Source organism: Malurus melanocephalus, unplaced genomic scaffold, assembly GCF_030028575.1.
Source record: "Malurus melanocephalus ecotype Western Australia unplaced genomic scaffold, MMel_1.1 scaffold_197, whole genome shotgun sequence".
NCBI lineage: Eukaryota > Metazoa > Chordata > Aves > Passeriformes > Maluridae > Malurus > Malurus melanocephalus.
Window position 1 is genome coordinate 573619 of NW_026623429.1, and position 22651 is coordinate 596269.

The window sequence follows — 22651 nt, forward strand, 5'->3', positions numbered from 1 at the left end:
TGGAGAAATCTGATTCCTTTGGACATCTGCAATCCACCTTTATGATGATGTCGCATTTCAAAAATGCCAGCTTCAGAAATATCTGCTCCAGTGCATGTAATATGGGATATACTTTTTAGTTCAAATCAACTAGAGCGAAGATATTTTTTCTTCCTTCTGAGGGAGTGGACTAGGGCATGAAAACAGGGAGAAATAAGTCTCAGTTTCCGATCTGTCATGTACTGAGGTAGTAACGTTTAGTTTTTTAGTTTACATGCCAGGTGTGGCTTTGGAGCATGTAGAATTTACCGAGTTACAGAATATGCCGTACTCTAAATAAGGAGGCTGTGTCATTCTTTTGTGGTAATTGTCCAAGGCTTGAAAGGGGAAAACTTTGAAACTTTAATGGGTTGCACATAAATAGTGGGTATTGGCATCCTAAATATCAATCAGCCTTTTCCAATTTATGCATTTGCCAGGCAAGCTGACATAGAGGGCCTTCATTAAACTCTCTAGATGTCCTTGTAGCTTATAAATATTTATGTCAGGACATTCACAATGTGAAAGGCTTGCTGTTTGCTCCACATGGACAAACTCAGAAYGCACTGCTTGCATTTGCAAGTGGAAATGATCTTCTTGTCCTTTCTGCTTTTTGATATGTTCTCTGGTGAAGTGGTTACAAAAATAGGGTGGAGTTTTTGTCTCGTTATTATCTTKCTATAGACCTTTCAATTTCCATGTAATTGGCACAGTTCCCCACCAATTTTGAAATGGAGTCAAACATGCTAGTCTGTGAAGAGAATGGGAATCCTGTTAATACTTTTGTCTGTAACACTGTATTCTTAATRTGCTTTTACCAAAGAAACCAGTCAGAGTCTAGGTTAAAAGAAGCAATGCTTTAGTTAGTAATACTTTGTTTCCTTTGCAAAATGTTATAAATGGCTTGGAGAAAGAAGCGTATCAGTTTAAAAGATGGAATGCTGTTTGAGCTTCAGTATTTATATGGAGAGAACAATAAGGAAATGTTTTTAATATCAACAGGCATGGAAAATGGCAACATTCATAAAGATTTTTTTAGTATCTTGTTACAGGATCACATTACCTAAATAGAATTACTCCCTTGTGATATAATCAATGTGGCAATAATGGGATTATAGTTTTAATTTTGTTTATGAGGGCCATGTGTGAGCTCTTGATGTCAGATTTGAAAAGTAATCATATTGAGACAGAGAAGAAAACTAACATTTTTTGATTAAGCAAAATTATATAGCTAGTTGATTAAAATTTTCTATGATACCTTTATATTTTTCCCCTTATTCCTTCCCTYCCTTCCCAGTTGGCTCCCAGAGGAAAACTATAGTTTGTAGAGTATGCTGGGAGGTTTTTAAAGGTTTGTTCCTCCAGAACTCCTTAACAAAGATTTTCCTCCGTCCATTGTCAGCGAGTTCAGGCTTCTAGAAAGTGGCTGATGTGTTTGCTGGAATTCTGGAAGTTACRGGTATGTGGAAGGAATGTAAAGTGTCATAGAATTTCAAACTTTGTTCCCTTAGTTGTTCTGTCAGAACAGGGACTCTCACTGTTAAGTGCTGTAGGCAGAAGGGATGCCAGAARGTGTGAAGGGCAGTGCTTTGTGTCAGTGTGATCCAGTTGTCTTACCTGTCAGCACACCGCTTCGTTTAGATTGCAAAATACCATCCCTACTCAGACGTGGGACTGTAATTGGTAGAGCCAAGCAAGACTCCTTTTCTGCMGGAGCAGAGGTGCTTGCTAACTAACTTTTTCATTAAACAGATCGTGTCGATTTAAACATGGGTGTTGCCGGTAGAACTGGGGAGGTATTGCCAGTGTATGTGGAACTGGTATGACTTCATCTGCAGCACTGCATGTTATTCTGACAGCTGTCTGAGAACCTGGAAGAGCGTTGAAGAAAGATTACAAGGACATCTGAGAAAATGAGATGTATAATGTTGAAGTTCTGCAGACATTGATGTAGATCATGTTGATTGCACATTCCTGAGAAGCCGTTCCTGTTTTCCAGAGCCTGCAGTTGGCTTTGAAAAGTGCCAGGTCATCTTTATTTTGCTCTTCTCTGTGAGCAGAAGGGTTATGGCAGAAGGTGGTAGTGTTTTATGGCAGTGCAGCTCCAAGCAGATACCTGGCCAGGAAGCATAGGCTCTCTGCTCGTTCTGGTGTCAGCCGAGTAGATCCAGAATGTAAAGATAGAAAAATGTCAGAGGTAAAGTGCTGTGTTCCATCCTCAGGAGAGTGCAGTCAAACAGCGGAGTCCATAGTACAGAAAGGTGGACAAAGTTCTGTGTGGTGTCACTTAGCAGTGGGAAGAGCCCCGCTGCAATAATCCTGCTGTAAGGCTCTGTTGCCAGCAGGATGGTTTGGCAGGTGATGCCTGCCATTCTGAAAGTCATTTACYTGTCATAGGCTGTGACTTCGTGGTGTACTTTAGTCACGTTTGCTTTTGCTATAATCTGGCAGGTCTGTTGGCTTTTCATGCCTGCCCCTGGTGTTTCTATCTTTCCTCTCCTTCCCCCTAGTCCTTTTTTGCCACCCCCTCCTCTCATTCTCATGTTTCAATCCTGCTGTCTCTTTAGTAAGATAATATTTTTTTTCTGTTTTTAGCAAGCTGAAGGGTGACCTACTGCCTTAGTACCAGCTAGTTCTGCAGGATGTCTTGGTCTCTACAGCCCAAGGCCTGAAAATAGTAAAACTTGTTGCAGAATCCCAGTGCTGTTGGTACTCCTCGCTGTCTTTGCTATTGCACTGATGTGGTTGCTTATCTCCTTCACTGGCCAGCTGCTCTTGTGACCTCTTGAGTTACCATCTGATCAGCCCTTGCATGGCTTTAGCCTGGGGAATATACCCAGGGTTAGCTGAAAAGAGGAGAAAAGGTCTTTTCTGCCAAGTTTGGGCTGCCTCATGCTTGTTTATTAAATTCCTGCTTGCCTGCTCTGTCCTACAAGTGTATTTGTGAGAATAAGGAGGSTCAGAGAGAAGAGTGCTTTCGGTTCACAGTGAAAGAGGAATGGTAGCCACTAATAAGTCAGTTCATTACTTTTATTTAAAAAATATTACAGAATTTTTATTGTGCGGAAAAAATCAGGGAAGTGCTGTGACAGAGAACTTGGTGCAGAATCCTGGCCTGTCACTTACTATGCTTTAAACTCTTACGTATTTCCTGGTGATTTTGTTGTTTGCTTGAAAATAGAAACCATCTCTGTGTAAGTTTCTTGAGGTTGGCACCCTGTTATTTGGAAAAGTTTATATTAATTTTCAAATGGCCCCTCTCCATATTTGACACAAGTCTCTCAGACTTTATTCCCAATGCTACGTCAACCTTTTCATTCTTTCTTCAAAYTGAGCAGCAAAGCTCAAACATTCACAGAAAATAAATATACAGAATTTCTTATAAGCATTAGCAATGATGAAGAAATTTGAAACTTGGGGAGTGAATGACTGTTCCAGAATCCCTGTGTCATTCCAGAGATTTTTCCTTATGTTTTTGTGTTGGTTGTCCTTGGGATGATTATTGTATTACATACAAGGAGTTTGTGTATGGAATGGTTTTAAGGAGGTTGCCATTATGTTCTTTGCTGGTTATCTGTGTCCATTTCTATACTTTTCCTTCTCCTTTGAGCTGAATGTGAATGGATGTCATTCTGTCAAGGCATCTGGTATCCTTTTTGCTTGCTGTGCCCCATCCAGGTCAGTGTGTATTTGTTTGCTGTGTCTCATCACTGTGTCTCCTGTTTTCTCCAGTTCTCATGTTTGCTACACTCATAGCAGCATGCTTGGCAGTACCAATTCACTTCAGATGCTCTGAGTTCTTCAGCAAGACTTTTAAAAGATGGGGAGTATTCCCTGCCCAGCTCAGTGACACCATCTTCCAGTGTGACAATCCATGGGGTTTCTTACCAGCAGACTCCCACGTGGATATTTCTTTCCACACTGTCAGCAGTCACTCAGCGGTTTCCACACTGGGATTCTGTGGCTTGTTGCCACAACTTATCAGTGGCCACCTCTGCTCTGAGTCCTGTTCCTCAACTGGAGGTTCATGAGGAACTGGTTTAACTGATTAATCAAAGCTGATGCAGTCCCTCCTTTCCTTGGTGTGCTTGTGCTTATATTTATTTGATTTTTGGTCTGAACTGGTTTTGGATGAGGATTGGCTGAAAATGGCTTTTGGAGTCAGCTTTGGAGTCTGCTGGACCACTTCTTGAGTTGATTCAACTCGCTAACCTAGTCAAACCTTTCGCTGATGTCGTGGATTGAATCAGCTTGGGGAGGGGCCCTTAGCTGAGGGAGGGGGTAGAACAGCATCTCTGGGCATTGGGAATGAGAAAAAGGGATTTTGGGAAAATGAGACTGTGCTAATTGCTTTAGCCAGGCTAAATTACCTGTCAGTGAAAAGGAATGAGCATGTTGAAGGTAACACTGACCTCACCTCATGGCACCCAGAGCTGTCCTGAATTGCTAAAGGTGAAAAGGAGAAAGTGGGAAGTCACAGAAAAGACCACTGGACTAGTTAAAGAAAAGCATGACAWATTCTGACCACTTAAAAGTTGCCACTTAAAGACCAAGAAGGTTAAAAAACCTTYTTAGCTCGTAAAGTGCTCGTTCTATGTTGGTCCATCGCTTTGTGTCCTGTGGGCAGCAGCATTTTTATGCCTGTAACAAATGCTCACAAGTCAKATGTACAAAGCAAGACTTGAGTAAACAAGTGTAAGGAAAACCAGAATKGAGTGTCTTGGGATTAGCAACTTTCAGTAAGAGAGACAGGAGCTGCAGCCAAGAGAAATACGTGGTGCAGCAACTGGAGTTTGGCAGAAGGATGCTGGTGCAGTATTGTAGTTGTAAAAGTGAGGCAAAAAGGACAAGATCTGGACTTTAATACTGAATGTGGTAAACTTAGGAAGGGTCTTACATGAACGTTGGAGTTAAGAAGTAGTTATAGGCTCAGTGACCACCACTAGCAGGAGTTTCTTATGATGTGAATTATTATGGTACTGTTGAAATGTGTTAAACTTGAGATTTTGTAACTTGTGTTCTCTAAGGAAACACTCGTTCCTGCTGGTGGGTGCAAAAAACTCCCTTATTTTATAACTAAGCATAACTTTTACTGTGTATAGGGCTCTAATTTACTTTAATTAGAATAAACTGCATTTAGACTTCTCAGGCGGTAGAGAACATGGTAATATTTACTACTGTTTCTGTTTTTGATTTCCAGGATGAGTGTTTCTTTCTTTTAAAAAKATGTGCTTCTCTTCAATTATTGTGGTTCTTTGCAGTTCCAGTATATTTTATTATGATGTCTATAGAAAGAGAAATAAAACCTGTAAASAGTTTAGTTTCTTAAGAACAAATCTAAGTCACATCTTTTTGCCTCATTATAACTTAAACTGCAAAATAATTGCCCAGTTTTGAAAGGAGATCCTCTTGGATTTTCCCAGATTATTAGTACAGTTCATAACTTCATAATTCAAGAAAGGCATCTTCTCATTGTCCTGTGCTTTTGACGTTGGGAACGGAGAGGGGGGGATCTTCTGGCAGTTTTCCTCTTGGCACTGCTGTGTAAGTGAAGTAAAAGCAGAAATGATAGTAGGTACTAACGCTGCCAACTTCAGTTCCTGGGTTTTACAGCACACTGAAGCCTTCGTGTTTTCTGGGAAGGGCTGGAGGCGCTGGGGGAACAAACCTGGTTTTTATTATTTTGGTGATGCAGGCTTCATTCCTGAATGTCACAACGGGCTGGAAAGCTTACCATGCTCATGTGCCAGCCCTTGGAATGTGTTCCAAGTTGTGGCTTTGGATGGATGTGCATGAAGCTGCACATGSAGAGCGTGGCTGTGCTGCTCTGGAGCTGCTGTTCAGCCGAGGTGTGTGGTTGATGCTCAGTGTTGGAGGTGCAGTGCCTGTTCAGCCAGTCTGAGTGTAGCAGGGTGAGTAAGGTGTGTGTAAGGTCTGAGTTAGGCTCAGCAGTGCCTGCACATTGCCTGGGGTTCCAGTTGGGAGCACGCCGTGTGTGTGGCTGCTCTGTGTGCACACCATTGAGGGGCTGCTGCTCACTCTGCGGGATTTGCTTTGCTCCCAGTGCAGGGCAACGCTAGACTTTCAGGGTACACTTATAGGCAGGCTTGGAAAAATTAAGTGTTTTCACCTTTCAGTTTCTTGAATACCTTTTTTTCTGAAATATGTAGTCATCGTAAGCAATCTGCACTTCAAGAAAATGTCCTGTAATTAATTTTAAACTTTAGGGGGTGGGAAATCATGCATGGAAAGGAAGGAGATAGCAAGGTAAGGTAATAATAAATTCTTAATATAAAGATTCTACATCTATTTTTTTAAAAGTCTACCCCTTCTCCATGGGAAAATAATCTCTGAATTGATTTTTTTTCACAATAAAAAATGGCTTTCTGGAGAGGGGGGCTACAAATACAAATTTAGTATTACTAAAACCAACAAAGTTTCACTCCCCTCTTCTATCTAAAGTTCATAAATCAGGTTATATTCMATTTTTCTAAATTTAAAATGACAGTCTCAGCAATTTATTTTTCTTAAAAATCAACAAAATTCCCACCACTCCAAAACATATATAGCAGAATTCATTTAATTGCAAGTAAAACCATGACAATGGGTCCAAATGCCTCTGTGCTACAGCATCTGAGTGAAGGCAGGGAAAGTGAGAAATGTCTGATAGTGGCTTTAAAAGGATGTTATTGTCTGTCTTATACAAATGYAGTATTTTTCTAAACCTTTTGTTGAAATAGGAATGAGGCTGGAATTTTCATAATGCTATATATAGTTTGTGGTTAAGGATAATTAAGGAGGCATATTACATTTAAGAAGCTGTCTGTTTTCATGGTTRCTACTTTACATTAGTCATCATACGTGTTGTTATGAAAAACATACAGACTGTGCAAGCTGACAGAGTGAGCCAATAAAGCATGTAAAATAAAGGCTTGTGTTAGACAACTAAGCAGGAATGGTAGAGYTGGGTTTGAAAGAACTGTTGCCCATTCCTGTAGATTTATTTTTTTCCCTACCTCCTCCTACTGCTCAACGCTCTAAACCAACATTTGCCTCATGCAGTGCAATGGATTTTTTATTTTTATGTACTATGTGTAAAATGTCTGATGTATATGATTTTGGGGAGTATTCACAATGCAGGTGGTTTTGACAACTTGATGTGAATTGTGCTTTTATAGAAGTGGGGCGTATATTACTCCATTCTGTAAAGAAAAATAATCCTTGCTCAGGTGAGCCAGCACTGAGTGCTTAGACAACTGTTTTACCCTTGTCTTTCTGATCCTTTTCTACAGAGCAGTATCATTTGGGTACTTCAAACCTCCATTTTCTTTGTTCTCTCCCTTCTTCTTTAATGTTACTTTAATAATGCACAGCCTAGAATAGYGAGCTGCCCGTTACGAAGGCTTGTAACCAAGTTGAAAAGCTTTGAATTTCCCAGTATTTCGTATTTTTGTAGAGATACTCTTAAATCAGCGGCTACCAATGGGCTGCCGCCCCAACCTAGAGCGAGATGTGGTTGATTCTAGTGATGTTAACSCATGTTTTTGTGTTTTCTCTTTGTGCCCTGGGTGCAGCTGCCCCGCTGCTGCTCTACGCCAACCGCCGGGACCTGCGGCTGGTGGACGCCGCCCACGGCAAGGAGAACGCCACGGTGATTGTGGGGGGCCTGGAGGATGCAGCCGCCGTGGATTTCGTGTTCCTCAAGGGTTTGATTTACTGGAGCGACGTCAGCGAGGAAGCCATCAAAAGGACAGAGTTCAAYAAATCGGGGAGCGTCCAAAACGTGGTGGTTTCTGGACTGCTGTCGCCCGACGGGCTGGCCTGTGATTGGCTGGGGGAGAAGCTCTACTGGACTGATTCGGAAACAAATCGCATCGAGGTGTCCAATTTGGATGGGTCACTGAGGAAGGTTTTGTTTTGGCAAGAGTTGGATCAACCCAGAGCCATCGCCTTAGATCCTGCAAGAGGGTAAGTCTCGATTAAAATGAAATAGTTACCAAAATTCGTACTATTTCTCGTTTGGTGTCGTGGGTTTCAAAACCTGATTTTTCCCAATTTCCCGRCCAATGCACCAAAATGAGAGTTGAACAGGTGGAAAAGAGGTTTCCCTGCTCCCTGAGCAAGTACTGCTTAAAATGCAGTGTTGTATGTTTGTACTGTTGTTTTCTTGTGGTGTTAGGTTGTTTTGTTGTTGGGGTGTTGGTATAATTGTTTGGTTTTTCATAGGGACTTCATGATACAGTTGCAATTCCCCAAAAATTACCCTGTAGACAACTTGATCAGCTTTCTTTCCTAAGGACTACTGTCACAATGAGCTGGCTTTTCTCCCTTCTACATGTATTGTTCACCACAAAGGGAATTTTAAGTGCCTCCTAGAAGTGGTGACTAATTGCTTGCTTTTCAGGACATGTTTTAAATCAAGTGACTATATAGAGTTACCTTAATTGTTAAGGTCTTGTAAAACTTTCGGGTTGTAAAGGTTTTGGGTTAATGAATGGAATTAGAGTACAAAGAGCTACAACACTTTTTATGGCAGCTGAAGTTGATTTCTGGATGAAGTGCTTGGAATGTTGRGGAAGATCTTCAGGTTTCATGGGTACCCCTCCCCCTGCAAACTTTCTTTTTTTTTTTCTGCAAAATCTTTGCAGGGAGTGCATACTTTTGTTCTTTTTTTATGGACCTACGTTTGGTGTTTTGGAAGTTGGAAACTGGTGTCTAAGCATTTCAAGCACAAAAGCAACTGTAATACAGGACTTACRTCTGCATGTTTTAACAAAACATTGMTGGGAASTGSTTGTACTTTYGCTGAGTGGTAGATGTTCTACAACAGTATAAGGAAAGGGAAATGGACAGTTCTRGTAACAGTTACAGTACCTTTGATTTTTGGGGRAAAAMCATTTTAAAAATKAAAARAAMMYCAGAATTTCTCTGTAAATTCACTCTTGCAGTATATTGTTGTTTGCATGCGCATTAGCATAACAGAAAATGGYACTTTGGATGTAAATTCCCAAAATAATGCAAATAACTGTAGGCTTTTCTTCATACCTTCTCTTGCCTGGTGGCACCTCTCCCTTGTTTAGGGCGGATGATTTCTGTCTGGAAATCCCTGTGCTGCTCCTGTGCTGACAGTAATGTCAACAGATGATAGATGAGTGCACTCAGCTGATGGTTTGCTGTGTAGCCTGGTCTGTGTACAAAGGAGATAATTTTGATATTTTAGAGGTGGCATGTGGGTAAGTGACRCGAGACCTGCAGACTCCTGTGATACTGGCACAGATATTTATAAGGTGTATTTCATCTGTATAAGGTGATTTMATCTTTCTTTGCCTAAGGAGGCTCTGTTGATCAGATGTTATTGGTTGCAAATACATCACTAAATTCAGCTAGAATATTAAACAAACCATGAGGTTTTTTGGTTACCTAAAGATTGCAGCCGTTTTGYAGAGAAAGTGCATCAGGAGTGGTCCACCTTGCCTGTTGGGGCTGCATGTAACTCTGGGAGGATCTGAAATGCAGCTCTGCTGTCTGTCACAGCTGGGTGATCCTTGCACAGGATTTGTGGCTGACCTGAATCTCCAGAAATGGCCTTTCAAGGCACAGAAGGTTGCCTAAGCCAGGRTTAGACTGTGTGATTCAAAATCCAGCAGGAAGCAAGGTTTCATCCTGCCAGTAGCCCAACATCTGCAATGTCCTTGCCATCCCCTGCTCCAGAGCTGCTGTAGCTCCCTTTGCTTCTCCACTATAAAYTGTTTGGAATTTGGCTCTTGGTCCTCTCAAGGTCTTTGTGGCTACTGGGAACAAGATCAGACACTATTCATTTATTGTAATAGCCTCGAATTTTAAYTCTAGGGGYTTGGTTGTTTGTTTTTCTTTATGKTTTGTTAATTTTARCCTCATTAGCTGTTAATTTTCAAAGTTTCTTTCACRAAAACTTGGCAAAGTTTGTTTGAGATTGGTGATGTATGGTCAATATGATGCTAGTTTCCAGTCCTATGTTAGGATATTTCCWTCTTGGATAGATGCAGAAATAGTAAAGGTGTCATTTTATTGCACAGATTAAAATGATAGTTCCTTTCTCATCATCTTTTCTCCTCCTGTGAAAGAGGAGGTGAAGGAAGGTAACCAGAAACCCACATATTTAAAACAGAGTGGGGACTTGGAGAGGTGACCTCTCTTGTAAATCTTGCTGTGCTGGTTTTAGAAGTTACTGCCACTGTCTGCCCATCCTCACCCTACTGCCAGAGGTTGCCAGGAACTCAGAGCAACATGCTTGCTAATGTATTTTCTTTATTTAGCTGGTGTTTCACCTAGTTTTCTCTTTGTGGAAGGAGACAGGAGAGATCTGGCCTGCTAGAACTCAAACTAGAGCACGCAGAATTGATTTGTACAGGACACACATTTTTCTTACAGACTCTTAACAAAGGTGCAGACACTTTGAGCTGTAGGCAGGTTTGGAAAGAGCCTTGCATCCCTACCTTCTTCCTTCAGTTCTTGGGCTAAAAAATGTGGCTGTAGGTTGGATCAGGTGGGAGCTGTGCTTTCCCTCCTGCCAACCTTCTGTGAATCAGTCAGTGCATCTTGCAGCACTGCAGAATTTGTCAGAGCACTCAAATTCTTTGGCTTTATTTTCATTTTATCTTCAGTTTCAGATTTGTTCTGGTGAGACCTGTAAATATGGTATGAAAAATGATGGTTTATTGAAAGTTTAAGGTAACTTTCAAGAGGATGATTTGTCCTGTCCCTTAAAGATATCTCAGCATCRCAGTGATAAGGGCGACAGGAATTAATTAACTTTATGCAACTTGCTRTAAAGTATCAATGTATCAAAGTCTACTTCAGATATTTGCATGCAGTGTGTATTTAATAAATCACAACTAAGTATTTAAAGTGAGGTAGTAATTTCTGGTCTGCATGAATAATATCTGGTGATGAGTCTTTGGGCATGCTTTTGTATCTGCATTTCAGTCCTTGCAATTATAACTTAGCATCCAAGTCTAGACTGTGAAGACCTGTTGTATTTTAAAAWAGAAAAATCATTGTTTTAGGCTTCTGTTATGCATGATGTTAATTTAAAAATATTTTTTCACACACTTAAAAAAATTAAAAYAGTCCTAAGACAACTTTTAATTATAGGAACTTAAAGGGACCATATTAATTTACAGGAGAGTTATAATCTGACATATTGTTCATTCTGTGTTTTTTACTTGAGAAGTCCAAAGTAGCATTGCTTGTTAAGGAACCAGAGAGGCTTTAAAGGAATGTCCATGCAGTTTCTGGGGAAGGGGSMAGAGTAAYAAAAAAAACAAAAACCCAAGGTTGGTTGTGGATTGGGTGTGTCCTCCATCTGTGTTTTTGGGAGTTACTGAAATGCGTCATTTTAGAGTATAAAGTTTGGTTCAAATCAAAGGTTTTGATCTGTGTTGTAGAAAATGGAGCAGAAAGTTGCCTTTGTTCCTGTGGAGGATGTTGATAATTGGATTTATGTTTTTAACAAAAAAAAAATATTGATTTTTGGCTCATTTCTTCAAGAAAGCAGATAAATTCCTTTGCTAGCATGATTTGAAACAGAGTGATAATAGTCTTTAAGTAAACTATGGATTAAGTTTGTTAAAAGAAGGAAAATCAGAACACTCAGCTGTACGAAGTTTCGGCGTGATTAACAAAGAAAAGAGCCTATAAAAGAGCCATCTTTATTTGGCTGCATTCCTGGAAAAAAATAAGACTATCCCTGTGGAGAATGAGTGTGTTTCAGTACTGCCTTCTCTGTCGAATGTTCAGATAAAATGTCACAGGATAATACATTGTACAGAGGACATGGAGCAAATGCAGCTTTTAGAATGCAGTCAGTGAGAAAGGAGGATATATCAGGGACACATGTGGAGGTGGTCTGAGAAAATACCTCAAGAAGCATTTTGAGAACTTGTGCAGTGACACCAGGACAGGAGCAGATTGGAGCTGGTTCACATTACAGAGTGCCTGGATCAAAACCAGTACTATTTGACCATTTCAGGATCTRTGTTTAAATGTCCTGAAAATCAGCTGAGCAAAGCCAAAGTTACTGCTTAGGATTTCTGCTTGGAGAGAGAAATGACTCCTTTTAATTCTGTTGTGTAACTGTAGCCTGGGTTGTGAGTTTCTGCTCAGTCTGTTTCTGTGGCAGAGGATGTTCCCTTCCAGGTTGTTTTTAAAATCTGGCCCAATTGTGGGTGTTCTGTAATAAAGGAAAAGCAGAGCATGGTCAGTGGGAGCAGAGTCATTTCGGATGGACCAGCCATGCTGTTCTACATTTTCAACCGATTTTAAACTGGGTATTTTAAATGCATACGAGTGGGTGAGAATGTATATGTAATGTGTGTTTGTGGTGTCTGTGTCTAGTTAATTGTATCTCACACTTGAAACAGTCTAATTGTGTTGTGCCTCAAAACCTAAAACCCAAACAAACTCACAGAACATCTCCTTCCCACCCCCCAAAATAACCCCAACCAAAAAACCAAACACAAACAGCAAACCRCAAGTGCCCATAAATATGGAAACCTTTTTTTCCCCCTTGAACTGATGAGTAAAAATATAAAGAATAGTAACGCATTTTCTGGACCTTAATGGTTTAATTAGAATCCTTTTAATACCACTCTCTTAAAAAAAAGAAAGTCAGCACTCTGGGCCTCTCTCTTCCACCCTCCTCCCCCGCCTCCTTTCTTTCCCCAGGGTTGTTTAACACATACTTTACATTTTCATTTCTCATTTTCATTTCTCATGGGAACCGTGTCGTTTCTCACTTTTACATCTTAATTCCATGTTTCAGCATAAAGTATTAGTTGTATTAAGTTTTCTCTGTCACTTCGAGCAAGAAGTAGTAAAGATAGGAAATTATGCARCTAAGAGCACAGTTAAGTCAAAGAGCTTTTTTCCAAATAAATCTATGTTAAGTGTGAAATTTATTTTTCTTATTTAAAGGATAAGTAAGATCTCWGCTCTGGCACATGGTTTAAAAATTCCCTTAGAATTCGAGAAAACTGTCTTGCAAATTAAGCTTGTGTGATTCTTCTGCAGTATATTGTAGCAAAGTATATAAAAGTCTTCAATTCTAAAGTAGAAGGTTCTATTTCTATAAACAATACATTTGTCATAGAATAAAACTTCCTTGTATCATCATCTAAGCTCCAGGTTAAATTCTGGCGACCTCACTCTTGTATTAAAAGATACTATTTTGATATTTCTATGGTTTTCAGCATGCATCTYTCTTGTACGTGTTAAAGAAATTTATTTCTGTGAAGTACCTGTGTAGATCTGAGTATAAGCCTGGTTAGCTTGGGGTAAAAATTAGATGATGGGGGGGAATTACTCGAGAGGCACATGGAATTTGTAAAGTAGTGGGCTCTGGTAGGTCTTGAATGGGAAGAGCTTGCAGATCCATGAAACAAAACCTGCCTGTTTCATACTGTAAACACTACAAATGTGGTGAGCTCAAGCAATTGTTAACAGTCCAGAGCTGGCTGGCTTTTATTGTCCCTGCTCGTGTTGGTAACCCAGTGTTTCACCTGATTGTGAGGTGCCACACAAATGTTCTGTTTGCTCTATAAAAGTACAGGTTATGCATTAATTTTGTGCTTTCCTCATGAATGCATTGGTTGCTTTATTGCAATAGGATGACACATGTTTTAATCAGTACTTTAGAATACTCTTGCTGTGGCCAGAAGCAGTAGCTGGAGGTTCTGACTGGGCATTTCTGTTGCCCTCTCTCCATACAAATGCAAAAGCAGTGTCTTGACTGAGGAGAGGGATTTCTGGCTTTTGTGTCCAAGGCTCAGCCCTGAGCTGGCAGCTGTAGGATATGGCTTGGCCAGCCAGTCAATTCTGTAACCAGAGATTTGTTGGAGTAAAAGGCTGCTTGCTGCTCATAACCACTAAAAGCTTTAGCATTAAATAAATTATATAGTCCTAATCAACATTTTACAACTACAAACCAAATTTGGATTTAAATGATGGATACTATGAAAGCATGATAGTACAATGTGTTCTTGAGGTTTGACAGAAATTTGTTACTTAATTAGAGAAGAATTGTCTCCTTGCATAAAAAATGTTCTTCTGTTTCAAGGGAGAAATGAGACTTGSAAAACTGAGTTCCTAAATTGGCACAAATGAGACTTCAAAAATGGAGTTGTTCATATATTCATTTTAATGTAATCAAAATTGATCTTTCTTCAGCTTATATAACCAGAGCATTTTGCCCACTATTTAAGTAGACAAAGGGCAGTCTTATTGATAGCCATGAGCATAAACAGGTTCTCTTTGCTTCCAGTCACAAGTTTCCCTGTGGGGCAGACTCTCTATAAACTGTGGCCCCATTGTTGCAAGTGCTGTCTTCTCTGTATTCCCCTTCATATGAAATGGCTGCTGTCAACTGGTCTCACACAGATAATTATCTAATGAAAGTTAAAAAAGGAAAATCCAGATCAGAATATGGAGGCTTTCCATGCATCAGCAGTTTTAAATGTCCAGCAGGACATACCTGAAATAGAGCCAAGCAGTGGCTGGAAGAAAGGCCTGGCAATTTTGGAGTTTTGTAGGCTTTATGGTCWTCCATAAAAAGACAGAGCCTTCCCATTTTCTCCAGTATGAACAGGATTACAGATGCCTGCAACAGGGTGGAAAGTTTTAATTTTTTGAGCTCTGGCTCCTGTTGAAGTTCTTTGTCACTCTTCTGCTTTCAAAGCCTGGTCCTTTGCAAACAACTGCTGAATATTTTATCTGTAGAGYTCACCAGTGTAATATTATCTTCCTGGCTAATGGATGGTTCTTGTGAACCATGAAACTTGCTGTTTTCRTGATTTTCTGCTGTCTCTAGATAAGTTTCCTTTGGTGCTGTGACCATGGTCAAGAAGTTCACATGAATGTAAGACAAAGCTTGTCAAACATATGTTGAGTGAATGCTTGACTAATGTTTCTGTGATGGAAACATTCTGGGTCCTTTTTTTAGAAACAATAAGAAAAATCTATGGGAACAATTAGCCTTTTTAAGGCTGACTTTGAAGATGTTGCATGACTTGTTTCTTCATTTCAGCCTGTCCCTCTGGARTTACAAAGTCTGTTTTCTCAATACTGTTGAGAGCTGTGTACTAATCTTCACAGACATAGTTTGGTGTTTTCTTTGTGATGCTCACTGTGACGGTTTAAGTATGTAAAAAATAAAAAAAGTTTAATGCTCCAAAATAATAATGCGATATGAACAATTGATATTTCCAGAGAGTCAACAAAAATCCATAGGCAAACCATGTACATAAACCTTTTGACCTTAAATAGTTGTATTTCACCTGGAATGACCCTGGTTTGCATAACTGAAGACAACACWGTTTTAATGTAGTTGTGTTTCCATGTCTGATGAGAAATCATGTGAGTTAAGAAAGTGATGATTTAGGGCCTGGTGCAGTCTCCACCTAGACATTTGTAGGCTGAGTTATGCAATTCACTTGTCCTGTTATGTAGTTAATTTGATTACAACACCTTATTCAGTGTTTCAGCAATAGGAACTGTTGACAGGAATGGCCATGCCCAGTTTTATTTCAGAGTGTCTTATTTTTCCAGGACATTTTTTCATGGATACATTTGTTACCCTCTTTGGGATTCAAGGTGCTTGAAGTTGTTTTCAAGAACWGAAATTCTCTGTGATCAGCTGGTATTTTAGAGACAGTAGTGGGCACAGGCAGCTGTCTGGTTTGGGGCAGTTGCCCTGCAGTTTAGTATGGAAGAATTCTGTGGGTCCTTTCAGAATTCAGTTTGATTTTAGTCTTTCACGAGTTTGACTGAATTTAAGTTTCTATCTRTCACTGTAGAAAGTATGAAGGGAAGGTATGAAAGTGGATTGGGAAGACAGGAGGTTTTAAGTTAAAAACAACCAGCAGTGAAGACAATGCGATAAAGTGTTTTTCACAAATACACATAAATGCCAAGCTCTGGTTTTTTTCCTTTCTACCACTTCTTTTCARCCAAAGTGTTTTATTACTATTCCTCTTATGAGAAGTTGGTTTCACATATCATAAAAGGAAGCAGATCTTGTTTTAGTTTTGCCATTCACTCTTTAAGAGTTCCCTCTGCGCTTTCACCCTTTACTTTGCATTGTAATGTTTCATCTGTGTCACTCTTGACATGTTCCAGAATCCATGGGTGAATTTGCTACAGTTCTTTTATTTATGTCTTTAAAAGTGCAAGAATGGGCAAAACATGTCAGCAAAAGTATGAATGATGTATGAATGATCCCACAAGCTTTTGTCACTGCCACAAGAAAAATGACATTTGATTGAATTGGCATTTTAATGCTAACACTGAGTGTATTCAGTAATAAAATTGTCTTCTCTGATCTGTGACAATTTCCAAGGTGACTGTGGGCGGGGTAAATGTACTGTACTGGGAGTGCTGTTCATAGAGACTTAGGCACATTTGTATTTAATGTTTGCCTTTCTTTTTTGCACACAAACACTTAACCATAACGCTGTGTGATTTGTGGAATGTTTATGTGAGTAATGTGTACACYAGCATGTGGAAATGGTGGCTGCTGGGCCACCAGGAACCTGGAACCAGGGCCCGCTTGGAGGCATCTTCTGTCACATGCAGTTGGTTCTGAGTTGGTGGGTAGTGGGTTTGTATCAGGAATAGCTTAAAAATTAACATGGCACAAAGCTTYAAATAGACAATTGCTAAAGGAAGCATTTAATTGATGGTTTGTTACCCCTAAGGCATGGGCTGCAAGTCTTTGGTATTGGAAAGGTCTAAATGTAACGTGAGAAATGAAGTCAGGAAACCTAGCAACTCGATGGTTGAGTTGAGGGTGAGATGCTATTTCATTTAAAGTTAAAAGCTGTCAAACCACTTGCACAGATAAATACACAATCTCTCAAAGGAAGGTTTTTGTGTGTAACTCTCAGTATAATGAATGCTGAGCTCCTGTGATTAGCAGCAGAGTGGGCCATGATATAAATTACCAGACAGCRTGATCATTCTTGAAATATCAACAGCTGCTTTACACATGTAAGTCTGTGTGTGGAAAACAGTAACTGTGGATGGTAGTGTTGCATTATATTAACTTCAGAACTTAATTCTTTAGATARGGAACGTTTAGGTACAGGTTAAGTTGAATAGCAATGTTACAAGCATGTAACTTTACAAAAGCATCACACTTTTAGTGGTATMATATGTCTGAAAGGAGCAGAGTTTTAGTAGTGGTGCAGTCTGCCTTATCACTGTAGTTCAGTGGAATGAGTGATTTGTGTATCACTGAGCAAATACTCTGTGTACTAAASCATTTGTCAAGGGGGTGGATAACTGAGGGGTTTGTTTCTTGTTCTTTTTTGTGTGGTGTATTGTGGTTTTGGTGTTTGTTTTGATGAGAAATTCTGAGCAAATCACTATTCCTGACTCAGCCTCCTTTTTCAAAACATTTGATGTTATTTAGCTGTTTTGTGAACACAACATAGTTCTCTRCTTTTCCTTTTCCCTTCCTACTTCTGCAAATTCCTGCTGGAAGAGATACTGAGATTCTCTCTGCCTAGGCCAAAGCTGTGCCAGCCTTTTGTGAATGTTTTAAAGCATGTGGGGGAGCAGCTGTGTTATATATTCATTCTAACAGCACTGCTTGTCAAACAATTTAGATGAATTAGAAGGGCAAAAGTAAAAATGTGTTTCAAAACCTAGAACTAGTGTAAATGCTTTTGGGAACAGTTTGGGAGATTCTGAGACAGGCTTTAGGAATGTTTGTGTTTAACACTTAAAAGCATTCTTTGCCATTGCTGCAAAGATCCTCAGCTGTAAAAAACATGGTGCTAATGTGCTGCTGAACTGTGTATAAAGAAACAGAGGTGCTGACCTCACTTCTTATTTTGAGGAGATAAATTACATAAACTGCATTAAACAGTGAAGTAAGAGCTGGCATTTTCATTAAAGGATTTTCAGTTAGTTGAAGTTAGTTTGGAATTATCTGACCATTCCTTTTTTTTGGAATACCAATTCATCAAAATTGACATTTTTGGAGGAAACTTGTTTCCCCAGCTTGTCATCATGCTGACATCCTGGGTTGGTAAGGTGGCTGTGGATTTTCACCTATGTCGTGATCTCACTGCTCTTATTTTTTTTTTAAATGTTTCCATTTTAAGTGTTATTGTCACGTGCTGTTCCACTTGAGTGATAACTAAGCAAAGCTTAGATGACAGTAAAACTGCTGAAAAGGAGTCCAGCCCTTTGCACATCCCCAGCTCTAATTTTTTTGTCAGCTCTCCCTCATTCTGCCTCTGGTTTGTCCTGCACTGGGTCTTGCCTAGATGGAAGGCAGGCTCAAGGCTTGTCAAGGTCACCAGATTTTTAATACCTGTCTTACAGACCCTAGAATGCAAGAGGGTGATAAAAATACAAGCTTGGAGTAACTTTTTCATGAGACAGAAACAGAGGAGCTGAAGAGAAATGGAGCCTCTTCCCATTTTCAGAAGTTTTAGCTTCCTGTGCTGATTGACCTTAATACTTCCATTGTATATTCTGGTTAAAATACAGGSATGCTAATTATCCTGTTAGCTATTTTCATAGGCAATCTTTCTGATTTTTGCTCACTGGTATTTTTTCTCTAAGGTTACTACAGACTTTAGGAAACTTTTCAAGTTCTAAGTCATCCCTATTTAAAGGTCTGATTTTCACAGTGACTTATTAAARTCCATACTCTGAAGTGCAGGAATATCTTTCTTTATTACTGGTCAAAAGCAACATCATTAAATTGCAACAGCAGCTTTCTAATTCATCCTGTGATTTGTTCATCTTTTGTCTCAACACTAAGCAGCTTACTTTGTGAAAGTTGTATTGTCTTTAAATATATGAGCAGATGCAGAAGAGGAATTAAACACAGTTATTAACAGACCCTTTTTATYATTTGGTAGATGTTCTTGCTCCATCAGCCTCTACAGCAGGGTGTATTCTTGCTTTTAGAGGTGGGATTGGGAGTACAGAAAAGAAGTAGCATCACTGTACTGCCAAAATGAATAGTTCTTGAGCTTCATGTACCACTCCAGCTTTGTCAAGACAGCTGTTAACTAAATGTTTGAGCTGCTCAGCAGTGTGGGGATTGGATACTGTGGTGGGGTGGCATAGTTAGTGACAGGTTGTTCTGCAAACTAAGACCTGTTTTCTCTGATAATTTTGTCTTTAATATGCACAGCTGAAAAACAGTGTAGGCACAGATCAGTGGAGAGTTGAAGCAAAGGAGCAGCAAGCATTCCCATGAGAGGTGCTACAAGAGCTGATAGTGCTCTGTCCAAGAAGTTTCATCCAAAACTCTGCTGGCTGTCCAGCTTTCCACATATTTCATGCATGGATATCTGGAGCCTCTTGCTACCTCTGCCAATAGGATTAAAAGCCAGAAGYTGTTGGTGATAGATGGCAATTTTCACTGCTCACCTTGGGTCACATGTAAGGGCGTGAAGGAAAGCGTTGCTGCACAACTTTGTTGTACTCTTAATTAGCTCCTCTGAGGTTACAGATTTATGCATCTGAGATTTGTGTAGCTGAGAAAAGTAGTGTTCACAGCTTTTTACATTGAGTGTATGAGACTGGGTTGTATTAAACGGAGCACACACATACAAAAATTTGATGGATCTAGGAGCTGACAGCAGGCTAAAAACAGGGAAAAAAAGCACCATTGCTAGCTAATATGCCTGTGTGCACACTGCAGGTATGAGAGTCACTCCCAATCTGACCAGCCCCAGCCCAGAGGGGCCCTGGGTGTCCCCGGGTGTCCCTGCGTGCAGGGAGGGGTCTGAGCATGACCCAGCGATGGCACCCAAGGGATGGGCAGGGACTGAGCCCAGGGAGCTCCCCTTGCACAGGAGGCACAATTTCTGCCCTGGGCAGTGCCCAGCCCTGAACAGATTGTCCAGAGAGGCTRTGGAGTCTCCCCTTCCCCCCTTTTATTAAGAGCCCTCATGGTTTTTATACACTGATGTCTGAATTTGCTTTGGAAAATCTATTAGCCCAGTGTGGAGGAGCACTGAAGGGCTCTGAGTAGAGGAGATTTTTAAACTGAAAATCTTAAGGGGATAATAAAGTCATCAGTATATACAACCCTGTAATTTTATGTATTACTTGGAATTTCAGCTTCTTAGCTTCCCCGAGTAGAGAGCGTGGTATTGAATACTATCCTAGAAAAGGGCTTGTTTACAGAATGAATTCTTGCTGCTCTGGAAAAGCCCTTTCTCAAGCAAGTAGTTATGTCAGCTCACTCAGCTGATCCTGTAGAAATGAGACAATTAAACTTGAGGTGGAAAAAGTACCTTTCTTCGAATTTCTGAGTTGTGACTTAGAGATCAGTATTGTTACAGGTGTGGGAAGGGAATCAATTCGATGAAGCTTTTAGGAGATATATTGACCATTTTCTTTCCCTGTGCTGTGGAAAAGCTGTAATGCCTATTTTCTTGGATTTTTAGTTAGATAAGTTAAAACTAAATATGCACTTGTTTCCCTTATCAGGTTACAGAGTACATTTTTCCAGTCTAGCCTCTCCTTTTGTGCAGTTGGTGTGGTTCAGGTGGTGAGGAAAGCTCACTTTTGAACCTTCCAGAGCACTGGTGCACCACCAAAGCTCCTTTCAGCTGAGCTCCTTTCAGCTGCACAGACAGAACATGTTTACCATAGCAGAGTGTCAGATGTGCTGATCCTTAACATAATTTTATCTCGGTGCAATACCTAAACAACAGAATAACAGCTGGAGCAGGGTGTCTCTGAGGARGAWCCTGAACAAAGGAAATTCTGGGCTTTTGTACTCTCACATTCTAAAGGAAAACAGGAAAGTCTGGGGGCTGTCACTCCTATCTCAGAGTGTCTGGCTGTGCCACATGTCCCTGTGTCCATTTGCTATCCAAGGTTGGTGCTCTGCCTCCTCACTGTTAACCCTGCAAAACCAACCTGTGCAGGCCACAAAACAGAAGAGRAGCAAGGTTATAAAGAGTTAAGACTCGCTTAAATAAATTCGCCATCTATATTTCGTAGGCACTTGGGGGAATTTTGCACTGTTGCCACCACTTCCGTGTGTTACTAGAATTACTCTGTTTGAATCACTTCATATAATTAATTTGTCCTCAATAGTAATCTCAAACTCTGCATTGTTTGTTGGTTTGTTTGGTTTCTTGGGTTTTTTTGTTCAGCTGCAGAACTGGAGATCCATTTTATTACAATTCAGTACAGAGTAGTTAAAGAGTAATTGTCAATAAAGCAGATTAAAGCCTTTAGTAAAATTGGATAACAACCATGAAGGGATTACTGTTCATGACTTTTAACAAAGGAAAGTATTATCTGAAGCAGACCAAGGAATGGACAGACTGAAAGGGGACCTGATATGAAAGGAGTAAAGTAAATGYAGAGCAAAAGACAATCTTTTTGGAAGTGTACACAGTCAGTTTTCAGAAATGATTGCACTTGAGATTTGAGTTCATCATTGGTATGCATAAACTCAGATTCTGAGGAAAAGAATGTTCATGCATATACACACATCATATAGAATTTTACTTTTTTCTATACGTGCTGGCTGTTACAAAACTTTGAGAGGTTGGGTTGTATGAGCATGTTACACATTTATTTCCATGAAAAATGTAAGTTTAAAGGAAAATTCAGAGCTCAGATGTATTAACAATACTTTGCATATAATATACAGCAAAATTTGTAAATTATACATGACTTGGATACAAGTCTGAAGCTTTCTGCAGTTGTGCTCAGTGCTGCCACTATTAATGAAGCTGGTTTTTGGCCCCAATCTTTTTCACCCTGAAGTCTGTGACTGTGAGGGCTTTGGAGTTCAAGTGCTTTGTCTTCTTCAGTAAAAGGATACCAATGCTGTCCTACTTCCAAGAGAGTGTCTTGTGGTTGCTTGGTGAACTTGGATTGATGGTAAATAGATGCAGTGTTCAGTCAGATTGAGAAACAGCTAATTTATAATGGAGAGGAACGGTGTTAYACCAAGTGCTAAAACATCTGCTTTTGAGTGTAACAGGAATACAGTGGGGACAGTGGGAGAGCAGTAATAAATAAAGCGTGGTTTGAGGGGTGAGAAATTTGACAGGCAATTTGTATCCTTCAGTCAGTCATCGCACTAAAGCAATTCCTGTGGTGGAAAAAGGGCTGAGCTCCCCGCTATTGTGTGTCAGTGGCCAGGAAGGAGTGGTGTGGCAGCTGGCAGAGCACCTCTCCTCCAGCATTCCCATGGGCTTTGGAGAAGAGTTAGCTCACCTASCATAAAGATTACAGGTTAGAATGTGATACAACCTTACCTATTGGGAAATGTATTTTTTTCTGTGAATTGAATTACTAATTGTTAAGTTAGCATTTCTTCTACTTAGCTCTTGCTTGCTGTTGAAGTGCAGTTGTTCTGGGGGGTTGTATCAAGATGTTTTTAAYACAGTATTGTCAGTAGCACTGGCTTTTCACAGAGTATCCTGAGTTGGGAGGGACCCACAGGGATCATTGATCCAGACCCCCCAACAATCCCACCCTGAGCATCCCTGGCAGYGCTGTCCGAACGCTCCTGGAGCTCTGGCAGCCTCGGGGCCGGGACCATTCCCTGGGGAGCCTGGGCAGTGCCAGCACCCTGTGGGCACACAAGAACCTTTCCCTG

At 40.2% G+C, this 22651-nt stretch overlaps 1 protein-coding gene across 2 annotated transcripts in view; it reads left to right on the forward strand.

The window, feature by feature from the left end:
* LRP6 (LDL receptor related protein 6) overlaps positions 1-22651 on the forward strand; it is a 99728-nt gene that overhangs the window by 4145 nt on the left and 72932 nt on the right. For both annotated transcript variants that reach the window (XM_057373437.1, XM_057373438.1), the window contains exon 2: positions 7593-7986. In XM_057373437.1, the coding sequence (XP_057229420.1) occupies positions 7593-7986 (394 nt within the window). The remainder of the gene's footprint in view (positions 1-7592; positions 7987-22651) is intronic.